The sequence below is a fragment of the Sardina pilchardus genome, chromosome 24 (assembly GCF_963854185.1).
Source record: "Sardina pilchardus chromosome 24, fSarPil1.1, whole genome shotgun sequence".
In the NCBI taxonomy this organism is placed as follows: Eukaryota; Metazoa; Chordata; class Actinopteri; order Clupeiformes; family Clupeidae; genus Sardina; species Sardina pilchardus.
In genome coordinates this window covers 2615977-2633476 of record NC_085017.1, presented here as the reverse complement: position 1 = coordinate 2633476, position 17500 = coordinate 2615977, and the positions used below count along the sequence as shown (strand labels likewise).

Here is a 17500-nt window from a genome sequence, read left to right as displayed (position 1 = left end):
AAGGGGGGAACCTCACTTCAACCACCCCCAGTATGCCGCACCCATCTGGTTGGTGGATGGAAGCCTCCCACCACCTGGATGAGCGCTGAGGCTCATGGGAAGGGGAGGGAGGGACCACCTGAGAGAGGTGACCCCTCGCTGGGCCCCGAAGCTCCGGTCACTGCGCTGTGGGAACGCTTGTTCCCGTGGGGAGGTTTTCTTTGCGGTCAGGCGCCATTATGGCACCCGTTCTCCCTGTCCCTCCCTGCTGTGTCTCAGACGAGAGGGGAGGGGGAGAAGGACGAGGAGGAGCGCTTATATGGAGGAGCAGAGAGGAGAGGAGAGGGGAGCTTTGAAACGGTTTTCTTAATTCTCTATATAGTATTTTTTTTTTTTTCAAATACGTTTAGTAAGTTGCTCTCGGCAAAAGTGTCTGCCAGATATCTTAAACTTACACTGAAGTGGTCTGGGGAAAGGGATGCTTGCTTAAGCACAGAGCCAAGACCAACACAAGGTGCTTCAGGCGGCGATCGCACCTTTTAAGTCCTCGAGTCCCCCCCTCCCCCCAACAGAGCGTCTGAATCCAGACCACGCTCCAGTCCACTGCCTTGGTTATTTTTTAATCCCCCCTCCAGGTCACTTTCCGCTCCAAACCACCACAAAAGCCTCCTCCTCCCTTCCTAGCTCACTTGGTGCATTGGGTTTTGGATACGGTCCCACCCCTTCTCAGCGCAACGGATGGAAGAGACGTCCTTGGAAAAAAAAAATTACAAAATAAAATGAAATAAAATGCATGAAAGATTTCACCTACAACAACCAGTTGAATTAGAAATAGCTTGTTAAAGTCCCTGGTTAATATTTGAACAGTTCTTGCCGATGCTGCTTTGCAATGCTAACTTCCAAAAGATTTTTTTCCACACGACACCAGAGCTGTTTTATTCTACATGTCATGAACATCTCAGAGCACGAGTCCTTGTTAGCATTTCAGCGCTAACAAAAACAAAACTCTTCACACAGTACAAACCCTCAAGTCTTTAATAATTAATTACCCTTGAAATTGGAGAATGGAAGTGAACAGTTAGTGAGATATTGCAGTCTTGTTGGGGAGGAATTTGGCAGGCATAACAACCTCTTTTGGGAGGGGAGGAGAGAGAAAGAGAGAGAGAGAGAGAGAGAGAATACAAGATGTCCAAGGACGAAAAGGAGAGCTATGCCTCTCCACATGTTTCATAGATGAGGATGTCTGTTTGGCTGGCACCACAGACGATAATCCATGGACTCAGCCACCCTTACACACATACATACACACACAAATAAACACACACACACACACACACATACACAGGCACAGTCACATTGACGTGTACTCTCTCTCCTCTCTATCTCTCTTTCCCTTTTCCTCTCTCTCTCTCTCTCTCTCTCTCTCTCTCTCTCACACACACACTGACACACACACATACGTATACACACATTTTCATGCAAACCACAAGCCATTATTTCAGTTATTTTTCCAGATAAAAGATACACCTGCTGATCTGAATAAGCACACCTGCTTCTCTCCATAGCCCAAGCTATTCTCCAACAGCTGTTGTAGTATTTAGAATTCAGGCCATCTCCTCCAAATCACTAGATGTAAATGGTTCTTTGTTGGGTCAACGGCTCTACCCATTCATAAATATATTTGGTGATGATGTTTGGTGGTAATGACTTTACAACACAGATTACACAGATTATATTAACTAGCAAGAGAGGGATCGATATTAAAGGAAATGGGTTAGATCAGTTAGCCTATAGTTCCTTTTTAGCACTAGGCTAGCTATGGGCTACTGTAGCTACAGGCTAATGCTGTCAGAAAGGGTTAATACATGCACAGAGAAGAGAAGAGCATGTATAGTTTTTTGTTTGTTTTATCTAACTCCAAGTTACTGTAGATGTTAAATAAACAATAAACATGTTCCTTTAACTATTGGATTCTGGTCTACATCAATGCCAAGTCCTTTTACCAGTTCAAGCTCATTTACTTTAAGTGTCCTCTTCAAAAACTCATTACCATCCAATGTTGTGTTAAACCAAAAAGGAAATGATTACTGAAAGCCTGCCAGTCTTAATAGGCCTTGGCTCTCCATGGGAAGCAGTGTTAATGTTCAGAGTGAATAGAACCTTGGATTCGCTCTAGAAATAATCACCTCCACCTGAGATACAATTCACTGCATTCACCCACTGTGTTCTAACTGGAGAACCATGGGAGGGCAAAAAAAAAAAAAAAAAGATTCGGTTAGTGCTTTCATGTGAGTTTCCTGTTTGTCCCCAAAGGCCATTAGCGAAGGCAGCTGGTGTCCCCACGAGGTTAAATTGTGGGCCCAGAAAGGTCACAATAGGCAAGTCGTGCTGTGCCTCTAATGACCATACAGGATGGACGCTGTGGGTCACATGACCTCAGTCACATCCGCTGTGGCTTCAACAGGTCACATTCAGGTGCTTCCAAATCACTTGCTACTGTTACATATATCTGGTTGACATACTGTATGGGAAAGGATATGGAATAGGATGCACTCTCTAAATAAACGACACTGTGTTGTCCCTATCTAGACACAAATATGTTAAAAACAATATAAGTTGTGTTCATCTCAACTCATATTGTGTAGCAAATTACAAAATAATGTGTTGGAAACAACATCAATTGTGCTGTCCCTATCTGGACAGAGAGATGTGTTGTTTTCAACACATTCAGTTTTAGAGTTTGTGCTGAATTTACTCCCAGATGAGTTCATTGATCTGAACAATGACAATCTTTACATTTAAATCATACATTTTCTTTTCAGCCGAGGTTGAAAAACACATGTAGAATGTAATTATCAGTTCTAGGATATCATACCGCATGAACTTTTGTGCCTTTTGTGACTTTGTAACTCTCTCTCTCTTTGATGGCCTTGAGATGATGCCAACTGAATGCTCTCTAACACCATTGACTCAAAGAAACACTCAAAGCCTGAATATGTAAAAACCAGGCAATCAGGTACCACTCCGGTCCTCAGATAGCAGGTGCAAAGTGCCGGTGCCACTTCCTGTGTGTGTATGTGTGTGTATGTGTGTGTGTGTGTGTGTGTGTGTGTGTGTGTGTGTGTGTGTGTGTGTGTGTGTGTGTGTGTGCGTGCGTGCGTGCGTGCGTGCGTGCGTGCGTGCGTGCGTGCTTGTGTGTGTGTGTGTTTTCCCCTCTCACTTGCAGGTGGCCTGTGCCTCCTCTTTGAGTCCTCTGAGTCAACTGATTTCTCTCTGTTCTCCTCTCATCAGCACACTAATTAGCTTCTTTATGTGCCCTCTCTCTTTCTCTCCCCCTTCCCTTTTCCATCTCTCTTTCTCTCCCCCTCTTTTTCATCTCTCTCTTTACCTCCCAAACCTTCTCTCCCGACCTTCTCTTTCTCTTCTTTTCCACTTCCACTCTTTTTGTCTCTGCCCTTTTCTAACTTTTGCTTCTCTGTATTTCTTTCTTTCTTTCTTTCTTTCTTTCTTTCTTTCTTTCTTTCTTTCTTTCTTCTTGTTAATTTCCCATCCCTCCTCTCTCTCTCTCCCTCTCCTCTTATATCACTCTCTCTTTCTCTCCATCTCTCTCCCTATCCTCTGTCTCTTCTCATATCTCCGGCACCTCTTAGATTCGGATTAACAGGGAAGTAAGTACTCCTCTCTTCTCCCCCTTTTCCTCTTCACATTCATATCTCATCTTGCTTGTATTCCTCCGCCATCTCCCTCCAAGCCATCCTTTCTTCCTCTCCCTTCGCAGCTCTCTGTCCATGAAGTGCCTGCCTCCCTCTCTCTCTCCCTCCTTCTCTCTTCCTCTCCTCCTCCTCTCCTTTGTCATTTGATATATCTCCTGCTCCTGCCTGGGGTTGCCCCCAACCCCCCCTCCTCCCAACCCCCACCCATCTCCCCCACGCTGGCTTTCATCTGTGGAGCAGTCACCTGGAGACGGGGCTGAGGACAGGGATGGGGCACAGGGGCTGGGCCAACGCACACCCGGAGCCTCTCCCTCCACCACCACCACCACACACACACACACCACACACACACACACACACACACACACAAACACTAAACAACACAGGCATGTTACCGCAGGCCACAGAAATGCAGGGGGAAGAAGAGGAGGAAGAGAGAAAGAAAGAGGAAGGTAAAGAGAGGGGGAGCAGTGAAGAAGGGGAGAGGTAGAGGCATGTTACTGTAGGGCAGACGGAGAGGAAGAGGAAGGAGAGATGGAGGGAGGGGGGAGAGCAAGCATTGACATGTTAATGCAGAGAGAAGGAAAAGTAGGAAGAGAGATGAAGAGTAAGGATGGGTAGAAACAGAATGAGAGCGAGAGAGGGATGGAGGGATGCAGGCAGAAAGAGAGAAGGAGGGAGAGATGATGAGATGAAGAGGAAGGGTAGATGAGAATACTTGGGAGAAAGAGAAAGGCAAGGCGAGAGAGATGTGGAGGAGTTGAAGAGGAGGGTGTGAATAGAAGGGAGGAATGGAAGGTGTAAATAGGAAGGAGAGGCAGAGGAAGGAGAGAGAGAGGGAGGAAGACGGAAAGGGGGAGGGAGAGAGCAAAGTTAAGAGGAGATGATGAAAAAGAAAGTCGCCAAGAGAAAGATCTAGATAGAGAAGCAGACGCAGCATGTGCAAGACTGTCGACTGTTAGTTCAGTCTCTCTCTCTCTCCACACACACACACACACACACACACACACACACACACACACACACACACACACACACACACACGCACAGACACACAGACACACACACACACTGACACACAAGGTGATTTTCTCAGTGTTATTGTGTTATTTTGTGGCACCATCATCTGACGGCTGCCTGTCCCCATGGACCCTGCCTCTCCCTTGGCCTCTTCTCTTCTCTTTCTCTTTATCGCTCTCTGCCTCTGTCGCTCTCTCTCTCCCTCTCACTCTCTTTCGATCTCTCTCTTGCTCTCTCTCTCTCTCTCTGGCGCTCTCTCTCTCTCTCTCTCTCTCTTTCGCTCTCTCTCTCTCTATCCAACTCAGCTGCCCTCTGTTCAGTCCTTCCTGTTCACGTCCACCTTTCTCAAGTCTTCCATCAACATGGAAAACAAACCACGGCCTCCATGTGCTAAACTGGCTGAGGGTAAACATCTCAGCTCTGTTTGGGAAGAAATAGAAATGACTGGTGTTTACATAACTGCCGGTGGTAAACGCAAGCATAATTCTGATGTATATTACAGTAAATACATGACAAAGTGATATACAAAGTACATCAGTGACTCAAAACAAACACATTGTGTCTGTGTTTGAGAGAGAAACTCTCTTGCTGACTGGACTTCAGTGTGGGAGCTTTGTTGCCTTGGCGATAGCTGGTGCTCACTGCAGTAGGGCAGCAAGTGCGCGGCCCAAGGGAGCACTGCAGCAAAGGATTGTGGGAAAGTGGGGGTAGGAGGGGAGGGTCACTGCACTCTTGCATGCTGGGCGTCATCCATTTTCACCCCCCTGCTGTGTGGCATGGCAGATCCCTCACGTGACTCTCCATTGGTGCTTTTCATTGTGATGTTGTTTTGGGGCTAGGAAGTGTGTGGAGTAGCAAAAGTATCACATGCTTCTTGAGGAGTTCTGGGGTTCAAATCATGCTGGGGGGGGGGGGGGGTAGACAGGAAGACAGGTAGACAGGTAGGCACCAAGCGTAATCAGTAAAAGTGAATGAAAGAGAGAGCATTGGTGTCGGCATGGAGGGAGAAAAAAAGACAGAAACACAGAGAAAAAAAATAAAGAAGTATCAACCAAATAACAAAGGCAACAAATAAAAACCTGTGGGAGTCTCAATCATCCATGTTGTCACGTGCAGATTATTAGACAGAAATCTGTTCCCCCTGTCATCTCCCTCCAGCACAGCGTAGCAAGCTGTTAGGCCCGTTAACAAATGGACCTGGATGGCTGGGCTGCATGGGAGAGGAATGGAGTAGGTGTGCAGCAGCCCGATGTGTTATGCAGTTTGCTGCGCGTCAGCTCAAATCCCCCTGTAATCGCTTATCTGATCAAGCGCACATTCATTTGTAATAGCGATTGTTGTTGAATAATGTCTGTGGCGGAGGAGTAGAGGTAGCCTAGCATGTTGAAATGAAAACTCTCTGATAAGAAGCTGACTGAATTGTGTGTGTGTGTGTGTGTGTGTATGTGTGTGTGGGGGGGGGGAGTGAGAAGTGAAAGGCAGTTGCTTTGATTAACTGCGTGGTAGTCAAGCACACAAGTGGTAGAAGGTGAAGGCTGGGTGACCTCGGTTGGTTGTGCTTTTTTGTTGTTGCATTGAAACTCAAGTTTGTGTCCTCTTTCTCTCTCTCTTCTTTTTTTAGGGCTATCAAAGGTCCAACCACTACATCGCCACTCAAGGTGAGTGATCACTGCTCCGTATTGTGAAAGACAGGTGTGTGTGTGTGTGTGTGTGTGTGTGTGTGTGTGTGTGTGTGTGTGTGTGTGTGTGTGTGTGTGTGTGTGTGTGTGTGTGTGTGTGTGTGTGTGTGTGTGTGTGTGTGTGAGAGTGTGAGTGTGTGTGTGTGTGTGTGTGAGCATATTTGCAGGCACTCTTGTAGGCATCTGTCTTCCTTGAAATGGTAGGCACATATGCAGTCATAGGAAATATGAATGCTTTATTCATGTAAGTGTGTTCCAGTTTAAATGTATATTTATGTCTGTGTGTGTGTGCAGACATGTGGGGAGTTATTCATCTTGTTTAAAGGATAGTTTGTGTGTGTGTGTGTGTGTGTTTTCAATTTTTTGTGTGTAAATATACGTGTGTGTGCATGTGTGTGTTGCTTTGTGTGTGAGTTATTCTGAGCGTGAGCAAGTCGATTTGATCCGTACATCTCCTCTCATCCTCGGCGGCCGTGTTGTCTAACGAGGGGGAATAAATAATTCATGAACAAACACTCTTATTGGTGTTTAATCTGTCGGTCCCATGGGATTGAGAACTGAGAACCCCCTCCACCCACCCCACCTCCTCCGCCATCCCATCCTCTCTCCCTCCGTCCCCCGCTCCCCCGCTCCATCGTTGTTGTTCTTCTTAATCTCTGTTGCTCATCTTCTGGGGAATCATCCCTTCTTCCTATTAGTTCCTTCTGTGTGTGTGGTCCTGTTGCTGTTTGTTTGTTTGGAGATTCCCTCCCCTATCATGCCTTACTGCCTTAGAAGGGATTCTAGAGCACACTTTACTTCTATGCACACACACACACACACACACACACACACACATGCACACACTCAATCTACACACACACACACACACGTATGTCTGTATGCTAGGCTGTACGTGGGCATACAGTGTAGTACAGTAGTAAAGTATATGTGTATGGATCCCAAGAAGCCTCTCCCAGTTCTCTGTGAGCCACCTCCCTGTCTCTCTCTCTCTCCACCTCTCTCTCTCTCCCTCTCTCTGTTCTCTCACTCTGTTCTCTCTCTCTCTCTGTTCTCTCTCTCCCTCTGTTCTCTCTGGCGGCCTTCTAGACTCTGGGCTTCATTGTGTGCTGCAACAGCACAGGGCAACGCATACAGATGCTCCGTCCTCTGGCGCCTTCTGTCTGTATCTCTCCATCTGTCTGTCTGCCTTCTCTTCCTTTACTTCTCTCTCTCTCGTCCTGTCTTTCTCTGTCTGTCATCTCTCCCTCTCTGTCCTTCTGTTTATCTCTCATTCCGTTTCTTTCTCTCTCTATTTCTCTATAATCTATTTTGCTCTTATTTGCTCTTTAACTATTTCTCTCTCTCTCTCTCTCTCTGGTCTCTATCTTTCCTTCTGTCACATTTCCCAGTGCTCTATTGGCCCTCATTCTCTCTCTGTCTGTATATATATATATATATATATATATATATATATGATTTTGGTCTGTCTGTCTCTGTTTGTCTTCCTCTGTCGCTCTCCTGACAGTCGAGAGCCCTCAGCGCCCCCACGTCTCACGCATTAAATATAGAAAATAACACTGATGCTTAATTATGAAGGGGAGAGCTGTGGAGATGCTGTGTGTGTGTGTGTGTGTGTGTGTGTGTGTGTGTGTGTGTGTGTGTGTGTGTGTGTGTGTGTGTGTGTGTGTGTGTGTGTGTGTGTGTGTGTGTGTGTGTGTGTGTGTGTGTGTGTGTGTGTGTGTTTGTGTGTGTGTGTGTGTGATAGTTGGTGTGTGCATGTGTGAGTGGTGGTGGGGTGGAGGGTTACGCGACAGGCATGCCTGAGCAAGGATGATTGTCCAGACAGCCTATCTCCCCACCAGACACACACACACACACACACACACACACACACACACACACACACACACACACAGAGACACACACACACACACACACACAGAGACAGACACACACAGACTCACCCACCCCAGCCTCTTGACTGCCCTCTCAGTAAAGTCAGGTTCCAGTCCTCTAGCCATAGGGGGCAAAAGGCAGACGGTCCAGGCCAGGTGAGGCCAACGTGTCAGATTAAAAGATGAAATCACGCGCCATGCTAGACCTGGCCATCGAAGCCCCGATCTCTCCTCACACATGTACAGACACCCATACAAAACACACACACACAGCCAATCCTCCTCTCTCTTTCACTCTCTGACACACACACACACACACACACACACACACACATAGTCTGTTACTCCTTAGGCAGGGCTGTGCGCTTAGCTTTTTCACCAGGAGCATAGGTGCTCCTAAATGAAAACAATTAGGAGCACAGAAAAAAAATTAGGAGCACTATGAAATTTCATTGAAAACCTTATTGCCGGATACAGATCATTCACAGCAGTGGCAATCCTAGTCTCTGCTCAAACCCTCCATACACACAGAAAATGGCTTGTCTGGTTTCTATTTCATATTTTGAATTCAGAATTTTTATGTTTTGTTAACAATTCATAGCATTATAGGATCTGCATAATACTTACAGCTTAAAATTCAAAGTAATTTGAATACTTCATATTGATTACACTTGTCTTTAATGATATTACAGGGGTGGTGTGTAGGTCTAATTGAGTGCCTGTCACTTTAAGAAGTACCGTAGCCTACGTGAACATAATTAGGTTTTATTTTTTAGGATTAGGAAAATAGTCATGCATAGTTCAAGGATACATGTTTTCATTAAATAACATGAATGTTCAAAAAACTAACAACGGTAAAGACAAATATTTCCGGTGTAATAGAAAAGATGAGTGTCCAGCAATGTTAACTTCAATGATTTAGGTATCCTACCGTGGCATGGCATTGTGAGTTGTCCGTTCACTTTTTCCTTGGTCATGTTTAATTGGCTGGGTGCTTAACTTACTCTGCCATGACTTGTCTTGGAGTTTGGTAGCCTATATCTGTTAAATCCAATGAGTGACAACCAGTGCTCAAAATAAAACGTTACGGTATTCTCCTGATAACGTTAGTGGAATGGATTTAATGTGAACGTAGCCATAAAAAGACGCAGAGTGGCTATATACAGTGCACATTTGCGATGAAAATGTGGTTAAATACATCATGTAGACAACAGAATCAGTAGGATACCATTTTTGTTTCATAGAAGTCTACCAGGCCTATGTCAAATACAGGCTCGGGTGAAACTGGGAGGAATTAACGCACGGTTTCCACACGGTGTTAAGCCTATCAACCGTGATAATAATAATATTTGAAATGAACACGGTAATTGTTATAGTCAACAGTTTCATCATGGTTTACCGTTTCACCGGTATTGCTACATAGCCTAGTCACCAAGTGATAATGAACAGATTGAAGAAAAAGAAGAATGGTTTTGGAGTGACATTTCTTACGTGTGTGTGAGAGCGCGAGGTTGATGCTGAAAGCGAGTGTCTAGCCAGGTGCGTAAGAGTGGTCATCTCTGAAATTTGTATACAGTTGCGCGAATTGTAGGCTACTACACTTTGATCCACTTGGTGTGGATTCATTTTAGGAGCAAAATGCGAATGAAAGGTTTGAAATCAGTACTCGCACGTGTGCGCATGGTCTTCTTTCAGTTTGATCCTCAAAGTAGCACCTTTGCACACTCTAGCATGGCAGAACATTGTAACACATTATTAACACATATTTTCACAGAATAAGTTAATGTCAGAGTGTGAATAATAGAGATTACAGTATGAAAGGCCTCTGTTCCACCAATATCACATGCTGTAGCAAATTAACATGGCCTTTCATTGACCGTAGTCTGGTATTCATGCACTGTGAATCACATGAGTACGCCCAGTTGTCCTGCGGACAGCATATCCCAAGGTGCCGAGCTGTTCTGTGCAGCAGCTCATTATAAGAACACAGTGTCGAACATGAGAGCACAGGGCAATATCCTGAGCTCAGAATATTGTAATCATTGGGACTGCCTTAAACCTCCCGGAGGGTGTGTGTGTGTCTGTGTGTGTCTGTGTGTGTCTGTGTCTGTGTGTGTGTGTGTGTGTGTGTGTGTGTGCTAGTGTGCGTGTGAGAGAGAGTGCTTGTGTGTCTTACATGTTCTGGTGATGTGTGATTATTTCCGATGTGTGTTCATGTGTGTGTGTGTGTGTGCGCATGACAAAAGCTTTCCCTGCAGCCTGTCGGCGTTGAGTAGAAAGCCCTGCAGTTTGCAGAGGAAGACTGTAATGCCGTTCCAAGCTAGCTTAAATGCCTAGAGTTGCTGACGCAGAATGACTTACCATGGCACCTCTCCCTCTGTCTTTCTCTCTCACTCTCTCTCCACTCTTCATCCTTTCCCTAACTGTCCTCCTTCCGATATATCCTTTCTCTCTTCTCCTTCTTTTCTCTCCTATACTCCTTTTCTTTTCCTCTTGTCTGTCCTATCACTCTCGCCCTCTCCTCTCCTCCTTTATTTTCTCTCTTTTGTTCTCTCTGTCATCCCTCTCTCCTCTCCTGTCCACACAGGCCCTAAGCAGGACATGATCTATGACTTCTGGAGGATGGTTTGGCAGGAGAACTGCTTCAGCATCGTCATGATCACCAAGCTGGTGGAGGTCGGGAGGGTAAGTGGCTCCTTCTCTGCCCCAGCTCCTGCCTCTGTCCCTGGGCAGCCCGTCTGGTCGCCTGGCCTCTCGGCTCCAGAATCTGGAGCCCATGCCGCGAGTGAATAATTTAGCACAGAGATAATTAACCATTAATGAAGCTCAAGATATATTACCTCCCGGCCATTATCAAGAATTATGAGGTGTTAAGTTTTGCTGACGTCTTGTAGGAAAGTGTTGGTTAGAGACTTTCAACACTGAACCGCAAGACTGGGTATTTTGAGGCAACACATTTAATCAAAGAGGCATATACTCTATAGACCTAAATATTAGATGAACCTTGTCTCCTTGAACTGGCCATATCGATTGCAGATTTCAGGAATGATATTGAAAAGTGTGCATCGGTGTGTGGACTTTCATAAACATCTAGGCCGCTCCCTCCGGAGCAGGTGGTGCTGAATGGTTTCTGTCAGAAATGTCTGTCTGTTGTGTCCATCCTGAACCTTGAATCATGAATCCTTTATCAGTTGCACAGGACTGAAGGCCAAAACAAAAATAGAGGGGTTTTTTTAGCATTCTGCTAATGACATAAATATAAAATATTCTTCATATAGAGACTATAATATATCAATATCATACCGTGAATATGCAGCACAGTTAACATCCTCTATCTGTCTTGTCACCAATGTCACAGACTAATTATAGAGGTACAAATACTGTCACTGAGTTGCCTCTAATGTGTTCAAAATCTGAAGCTGCTGTGACCACTTGAGTTTTTGTGTATGAGTGTGTGTGTGTGTGTGTGTGTGTGTGTGTGTGTGTGTGTGTGTGTGTGTGTTTAACTTCTCTGTTGATTATGCATTGTCTCACACACAGATGAAATGCTGTAAGTACTGGCCAGATGACAGTGAGCTGTACGGAGACATCAAGATCACTCTGCTGAAGACGGAGACACTTGCCGAGTACACCGTTCGCACCTTCGCCATGGAGCGGGTGAGAGAGCATGTCAACCCTGTCACTACGTCACCACGTCACCTCTGTCACACTGTCACCACTGTTGCGCTGTTTAATTGTCACTTGTCTTTTTTATGGCTACATCTGTCACAAATGAGGTCTTTCAAATTTATTTCACCAAGTCGAGTGGCTGTTAAAACCAAAGACATTTTCAAGTGACTTGTCTGTTGAAGGAGAAAGCCTGCGAGTGTTCACATAGATGTCCATTTCTTGAGTGTTGGGAAGACACTCGCTCAAGTTGCTGCCGCCAACAGTTAGAGCTTCTCGACAGCTACACTGATACACTCTGGGCATGTTGATGAGCCCTCATGTTCATGCCCCCAGAGTGTAGTGCTGTAGCTGTTTGACTGCTTGATGCTTGTAATCTAGCAGAAAGAAAACAACAATATTCTAGCCTCTGTAACTACAGTATGTGTCATTACATTACACGGTTATTCTGATTGTTTCCAAAGAGGTCAAATATTTGATTATAGGCCCATTTAGGTGGGAGCAGGGACCTCTAAAGCAGGTGCGGTGCAATTTCAGGCAAAAACTTTACATCAGTATTGAGAACCAAGTGGTTTTAAACTTTTGTTTTCTTTTTTGTGGTCATCAGTTTATTGAATGTGTAAGATGCGTGTTAGAAAGTAACACAACATAAAATGTATCGTATCAAAAACACAAGGAGACATTTTCCAACATTAGGACACAATCCATTTCCTAAACTACTCTTGGCGACTCATTCCAGCGCCTTCTATTTGTGTGTTTGTGGTCACAGCGGGGCTACCCTGCCAAGCACGAGGTGTGCCAGTTCCACTTCACGTCGTGGCCGGAGCACGGCGTGCCCTACCATGCCACCGGCCTGCTGGCCTTCCTGCGCCGCGTCAAGGCCTCCACTCCGCCCGACGCAGGCCCCGTGGTGGTGCACTGCAGGTGAGCCTCACCCCACACACACACACACACACACACACCTCTGTGTGTTTGTGTCAGTTTGTCACTCCCACAGACCCCATTCTGCACATTGGCATTGACAGGCTTCATGTTGAGAAAAGGCATATGGCAAAAATACCTCCAAGCTATGAAGAATTGTGGCATAAGTTAGTATCATTTCAAAAATACATAACTCTTTGCTCAAAACTGTTCTGTTATTCTGATTCGTTGAACTCTGCTGAAATGGCTTTAGACACTGGGCTCTGGTTTTATTTTTCAATTGGGCACGGATTCATACGGTTGCTTCTTCTACTGCCTGAATTATTGATATGGGAAATACTGACCTACTGTAAAAACCTGTCACTCACTTATTTGACCTTTGACATTTTACCTTTCTGGAGGTTATTGAATACTGTACAGTACATACGCTTTCTGTCAGATGCAGGTCATGAGGTTAAAGTACGTTCTCTCATATTTGACCTTTGACCTTTCACGCCTTTGCTGTGTCAGTATGGGGGCTGGCCGGACAGGCTGCTACATAGTGCTGGACGTGATGCTGGACATGGCGGAGTGCGAAGGCGTAGTGGACATCTACAACTGTGTGAAGACCCTCTGCTCCCGACGGATCAACATGATCCAGACAGAGGTAAGATAGAGAGAGAATGAGTGGGGCAGAGAGAGAGAGAGAGACAGAGAGAGAGACAGAGAGAGAGGTGAGACAATGAGAAATGATGACAAGACTGAGAAACTGAGAATTTAAAGGCACTTGGTCCTCTTTGCATTATAATGAGAGAGGGAGAGAGAGAGAGAGAGAGAGAGAGAGAGAGAGAGAGAAAACATAGAGGCATGACAATAAAGGTCTTTGCTTTTACAATAAAACTCGAGTTTCCAGACAAAGACTTCATGGAACCTCATCATTGTCAAGAGTGTTCTCATTCTCCCACATTCTTCGTGCTCAGTAGTGCTCGTCATTCTCCCTTGCCAGTGGCAGTGGCTGACACAGGGACGTGAGCGCATAGTCTTTGAGGACGTCATTCTGTCTGTCTCACAGGGGCCAAGAGAGGGGGAGACTGAGCGTGTGATTGAAATATCAGCCTATGCTTGATATCGCTTAGTGACAGAGACACCTTGAAGGATTATCAGCAGCCGATAGTCTACGAGGGCTTAAGTGATAGCGGCGCTTTTCATGTGTTGGCTATTGCTCTTTGCTCTTGCTGCATTTTATGTGGGGACTTCATATCAAATGTCTCATATTCTATATTTGAATAAGAAACAAATGACAGACGTTGAGGTAGAGGGACTGCTTTTTATATCCGTTTTGTGTGTGTGTGTGTGTGTGTGTGTGTGTGTGTTTCTTTAATTCATTTGATTCAATCTCATGTTTAAAAAGTGAGTTTTGGTTCCGGCAGGTGTCATCTTTTATTAGTTATTCTTGAGACACTGAGATGTGCTGATATCCGAACAGACACAGTTGCTTATCACCATGTCTGTTAATAATATGATGTAGTTATCACAACCACACACCAGGGGATATGACAGCTCTTGCCTTTTTACTTTTACTAACAATTCAAAGGTGTTCAGTGCTTCCACAATAACTGTCACTCTAGTCTGTAGGATTGCTGTTTAGTCGTGTTAGTCACTGTACCAACTCTTGAGGCATAGCAGCAATCTCTCTATTTAAAGGAATGTATACTGTATGTACTGTATGGCAGTTTTTTGGTCATCAGTAGCATCTCTCATCATTCAATGTGTCTGTCTCTCTCCTCTTATCAAGAGTAATGCCACCTGCCAAAGCGATGAAATCAGTCATCAGTGCCCACGCAGTATGATAATATTTATGCCCTCACTGTTCTGCTTACTGCTGCTAGTGGCTGATAACTGTGTAAACATGAATATGATTTGATTGCCTCCTGCTGGTGTGTGTGTGTGTCTGTGTGTGTGTGTGTGTGTGTCCGTTCCACAGGAGCAGTATGTGTTCATCCATGAGGCCATTCTGGAGGCGTGCCTGTGTGGGGAGACGGCCATCCCGGTCAGCGAGTTTGCCCTCACCTACAAGGACATGCTGCGGGTGGACACGCAGAGCAACACGTCCCAGCTGCGCGAGGAGTACCAGGTGAGAACCACATGCTAACATACCTCAACACACAGAGAACAGAGGGCCAACAGCTAACAGCTGTTACCCCACTAGCAGCTAGCATATGCTAACTCCTCCACACACACACACACACACAGATAGAGAGAGAGAGTGAGAGCAGAGGGCCAAAAGCTAAAGAGGGTGCCTACAGCTAGCATATGCTAACTAACGCCTCCACAGAGAGATAGAGAGAGAGAGATAGAGAGAGAGAGAGCAGAGGGCCAAAAGCTAAAGAGAGTGCCTACAGCAGACATATGCTAACTAATTCACCTCCACAGAGAGAGAGAGCAGAGGGCCAAAAGCTAGAGAGTGCCTAAAGTTAGCATATGCTAGCTAACACACATCCATACAGAGAGTAGAGGACCAAAGCAGAGTACCAAAACTAGCATATGCTGACCTCCACAGAGAGAGAAAGATAGGGATAGAGAGAGGGGAGAGAGAGAGATAGAGAGAGAGAGAGAGAGAGAGAGAGAGAGAGAGAGAGAGAGAGAGAGAGAGAGAGCAAAAGGCCAAAAGCTAAAGAGAGAGTACCACTACTCAACAAAGCAGATGCTGAATATGAAAGAAAGCGCACTGTGTAATGCCCTCAATGTGCTAAGAGCAGAGGTCCAAAACCAGGGGAAGGTTGCATACTACAACTACCAAAGGAGCACCACACGCTAGCAAATACACCTCCACACACAGGGAGCAAGAGCTGAAGACAGAGTGCCACACTGCAGCTATCCTCGGCAGAGCAGAGGCCCATAGGTAAAAGAGAGCGCACAGTCTAATTCCCTCTAAATGCAGAGATCAGAGGAACAGAAGACAGAGAGGGTACCACATTACAGCTAGCCCCCTCAGCAGAGAGCAAAGGCGTGAGACTACAGAGAGAACCAGGCTATAATGAGGCCCTTGAACACAAAAAGCATGGGTGGAAAAAGTGAAGGTGTGCTTATTTAGTGCAATGCCATGGTGTAATTGTAAGTTCACAGTAATAAAAAGGCTGACCATACTCATACTCATTTCTTGTTTTGTCATGCTTAATTTGGGTTCTCCGCAATATGATAGCTATGCACATTATTCATATCATAGCAATGCCATTAACAAACAAAATGAATAATGAGCATTCTGTTAATAACAAAGGGTAAAGTACTAAAGTACTATGTTTGCCATGTTCACGTGCCAGACCGTTTTTTTCACACCTTAATCAGCATTCATTGACGGTGCATATATTCATTTGATATTTGCTAATTCAAGCACATTTTAGCCGTAAAATAACAGCCGATATCACACTCCTGGAACAGACTTTACCTTCTAGTTCAGGAGAAATGCTCATTCACAAACCACACTCAAGGGAGGACAAGTTCCTTCTGAGTCCAGACACTCTGTTTTGGCTTGAAGGTAAAAAATACTCTTAGAGCTGAGAGTGGCGTAACAATGCAACGCAGGGCAAAGTGAGGACATTTCGAATCAATTCTGTTCCGAGTGCTCTTCCCTTTAGATGGAAGCGAATTGTTTTTAGAAACAGCAGTTGAGTCTCTTAAAGGCTAGTTTCTGCAGTGGTGGTGCTAGTGAGAGGGCGGGGGGGAATAGGGGCAGGATGTGAGAGCTCTAAATCGGAATCCTAACAGGTACGGAGGCCTTGAGTTCTTTAGAAGGACAGCTTGCCAGGAGGAGGCTTCCTTTCAAGCGTTGCTGCCCATCAGCAGTTTGCCTTCTTTCCCCCAAAAATGACCTACAGTATTGCCTTGACCAACAGCAGTTTTGAATAGTGCTGGAAATTGTCTACATTTCAACCATCACTAAGGTTGCTAGTTAAGTAGTGCACTATGAGTACATGACATACAGTAGGCTACCGCCTAGCGCTTAATTGCTAGGATTAAATGCAATGAGATTAAGATTTGATGCTATTAGCATAGAAATGCTTAAAAAAGATGCCCCCACATACTAATTCAAAAGCTGTAGCCTAATGTTGCAGCCAAGTAATAGCATTCTATGCTCCTCACCAATGTTGGCCAACATCCTGCCGCAAGAGTGCTGGTGTTAATGTCAGGCCTTGGGCAGGTCTCTGTACCGAAAGTCAATGCCCATCGCTCCTCCTGCTAATGCTATCTTAATGAGCTGTATCCTCTGGGTCCAGTTAACTTTCTCCCTTTGCTTCTGGCCGGCCATAGTTAATGACCTCGTATGATCCACATCCCACCTAGGCAATTTCTACTTAGTCGGGGCTGGATTGGGTAGATTACGGAGCTATCGCATAGCCAGGGCGTAATCTGGAGGACAATCTTGACATAATTGGAAAGCTTCATTTGTACAGTGGAGTCTAACTGGGAATTGGCACAGGAGGACGTATGTGAATCTAATCTGATCATTCTCGGACCATTTTCACTGAGTTTCGCTGTTTAAGGTCGGCCATTTATCAGAGGTCATCGGAGAAAGTCTTCCCCCTCACCGTGAACGCTCTCTCGCAGTTTTTCCGAGTGATGCTAAATGTGTTTCTACGTCGGAAAACCAATGTTACCATGGCTTGGG

At 45.4% G+C, this 17500-nt stretch overlaps 1 protein-coding gene across 1 annotated transcript in view; it reads left to right on the top strand.

The window, feature by feature from the left end:
- Positions 1-17500, top strand: part of ptprua (protein tyrosine phosphatase receptor type Ua) — a 222329-nt gene that overhangs the window by 191798 nt on the left and 13031 nt on the right. The window contains exons 20-26 of the mRNA XM_062528958.1: positions 3630-3647; positions 6334-6370; positions 10856-10953; positions 11809-11925; positions 12704-12858; positions 13366-13501; positions 14819-14968. Of these exons, the coding sequence (XP_062384942.1) occupies positions 3630-3647; positions 6334-6370; positions 10856-10953; positions 11809-11925; positions 12704-12858; positions 13366-13501; positions 14819-14968 (711 nt within the window). The remainder of the gene's footprint in view (positions 1-3629; positions 3648-6333; positions 6371-10855; positions 10954-11808; positions 11926-12703; positions 12859-13365; positions 13502-14818; positions 14969-17500) is intronic.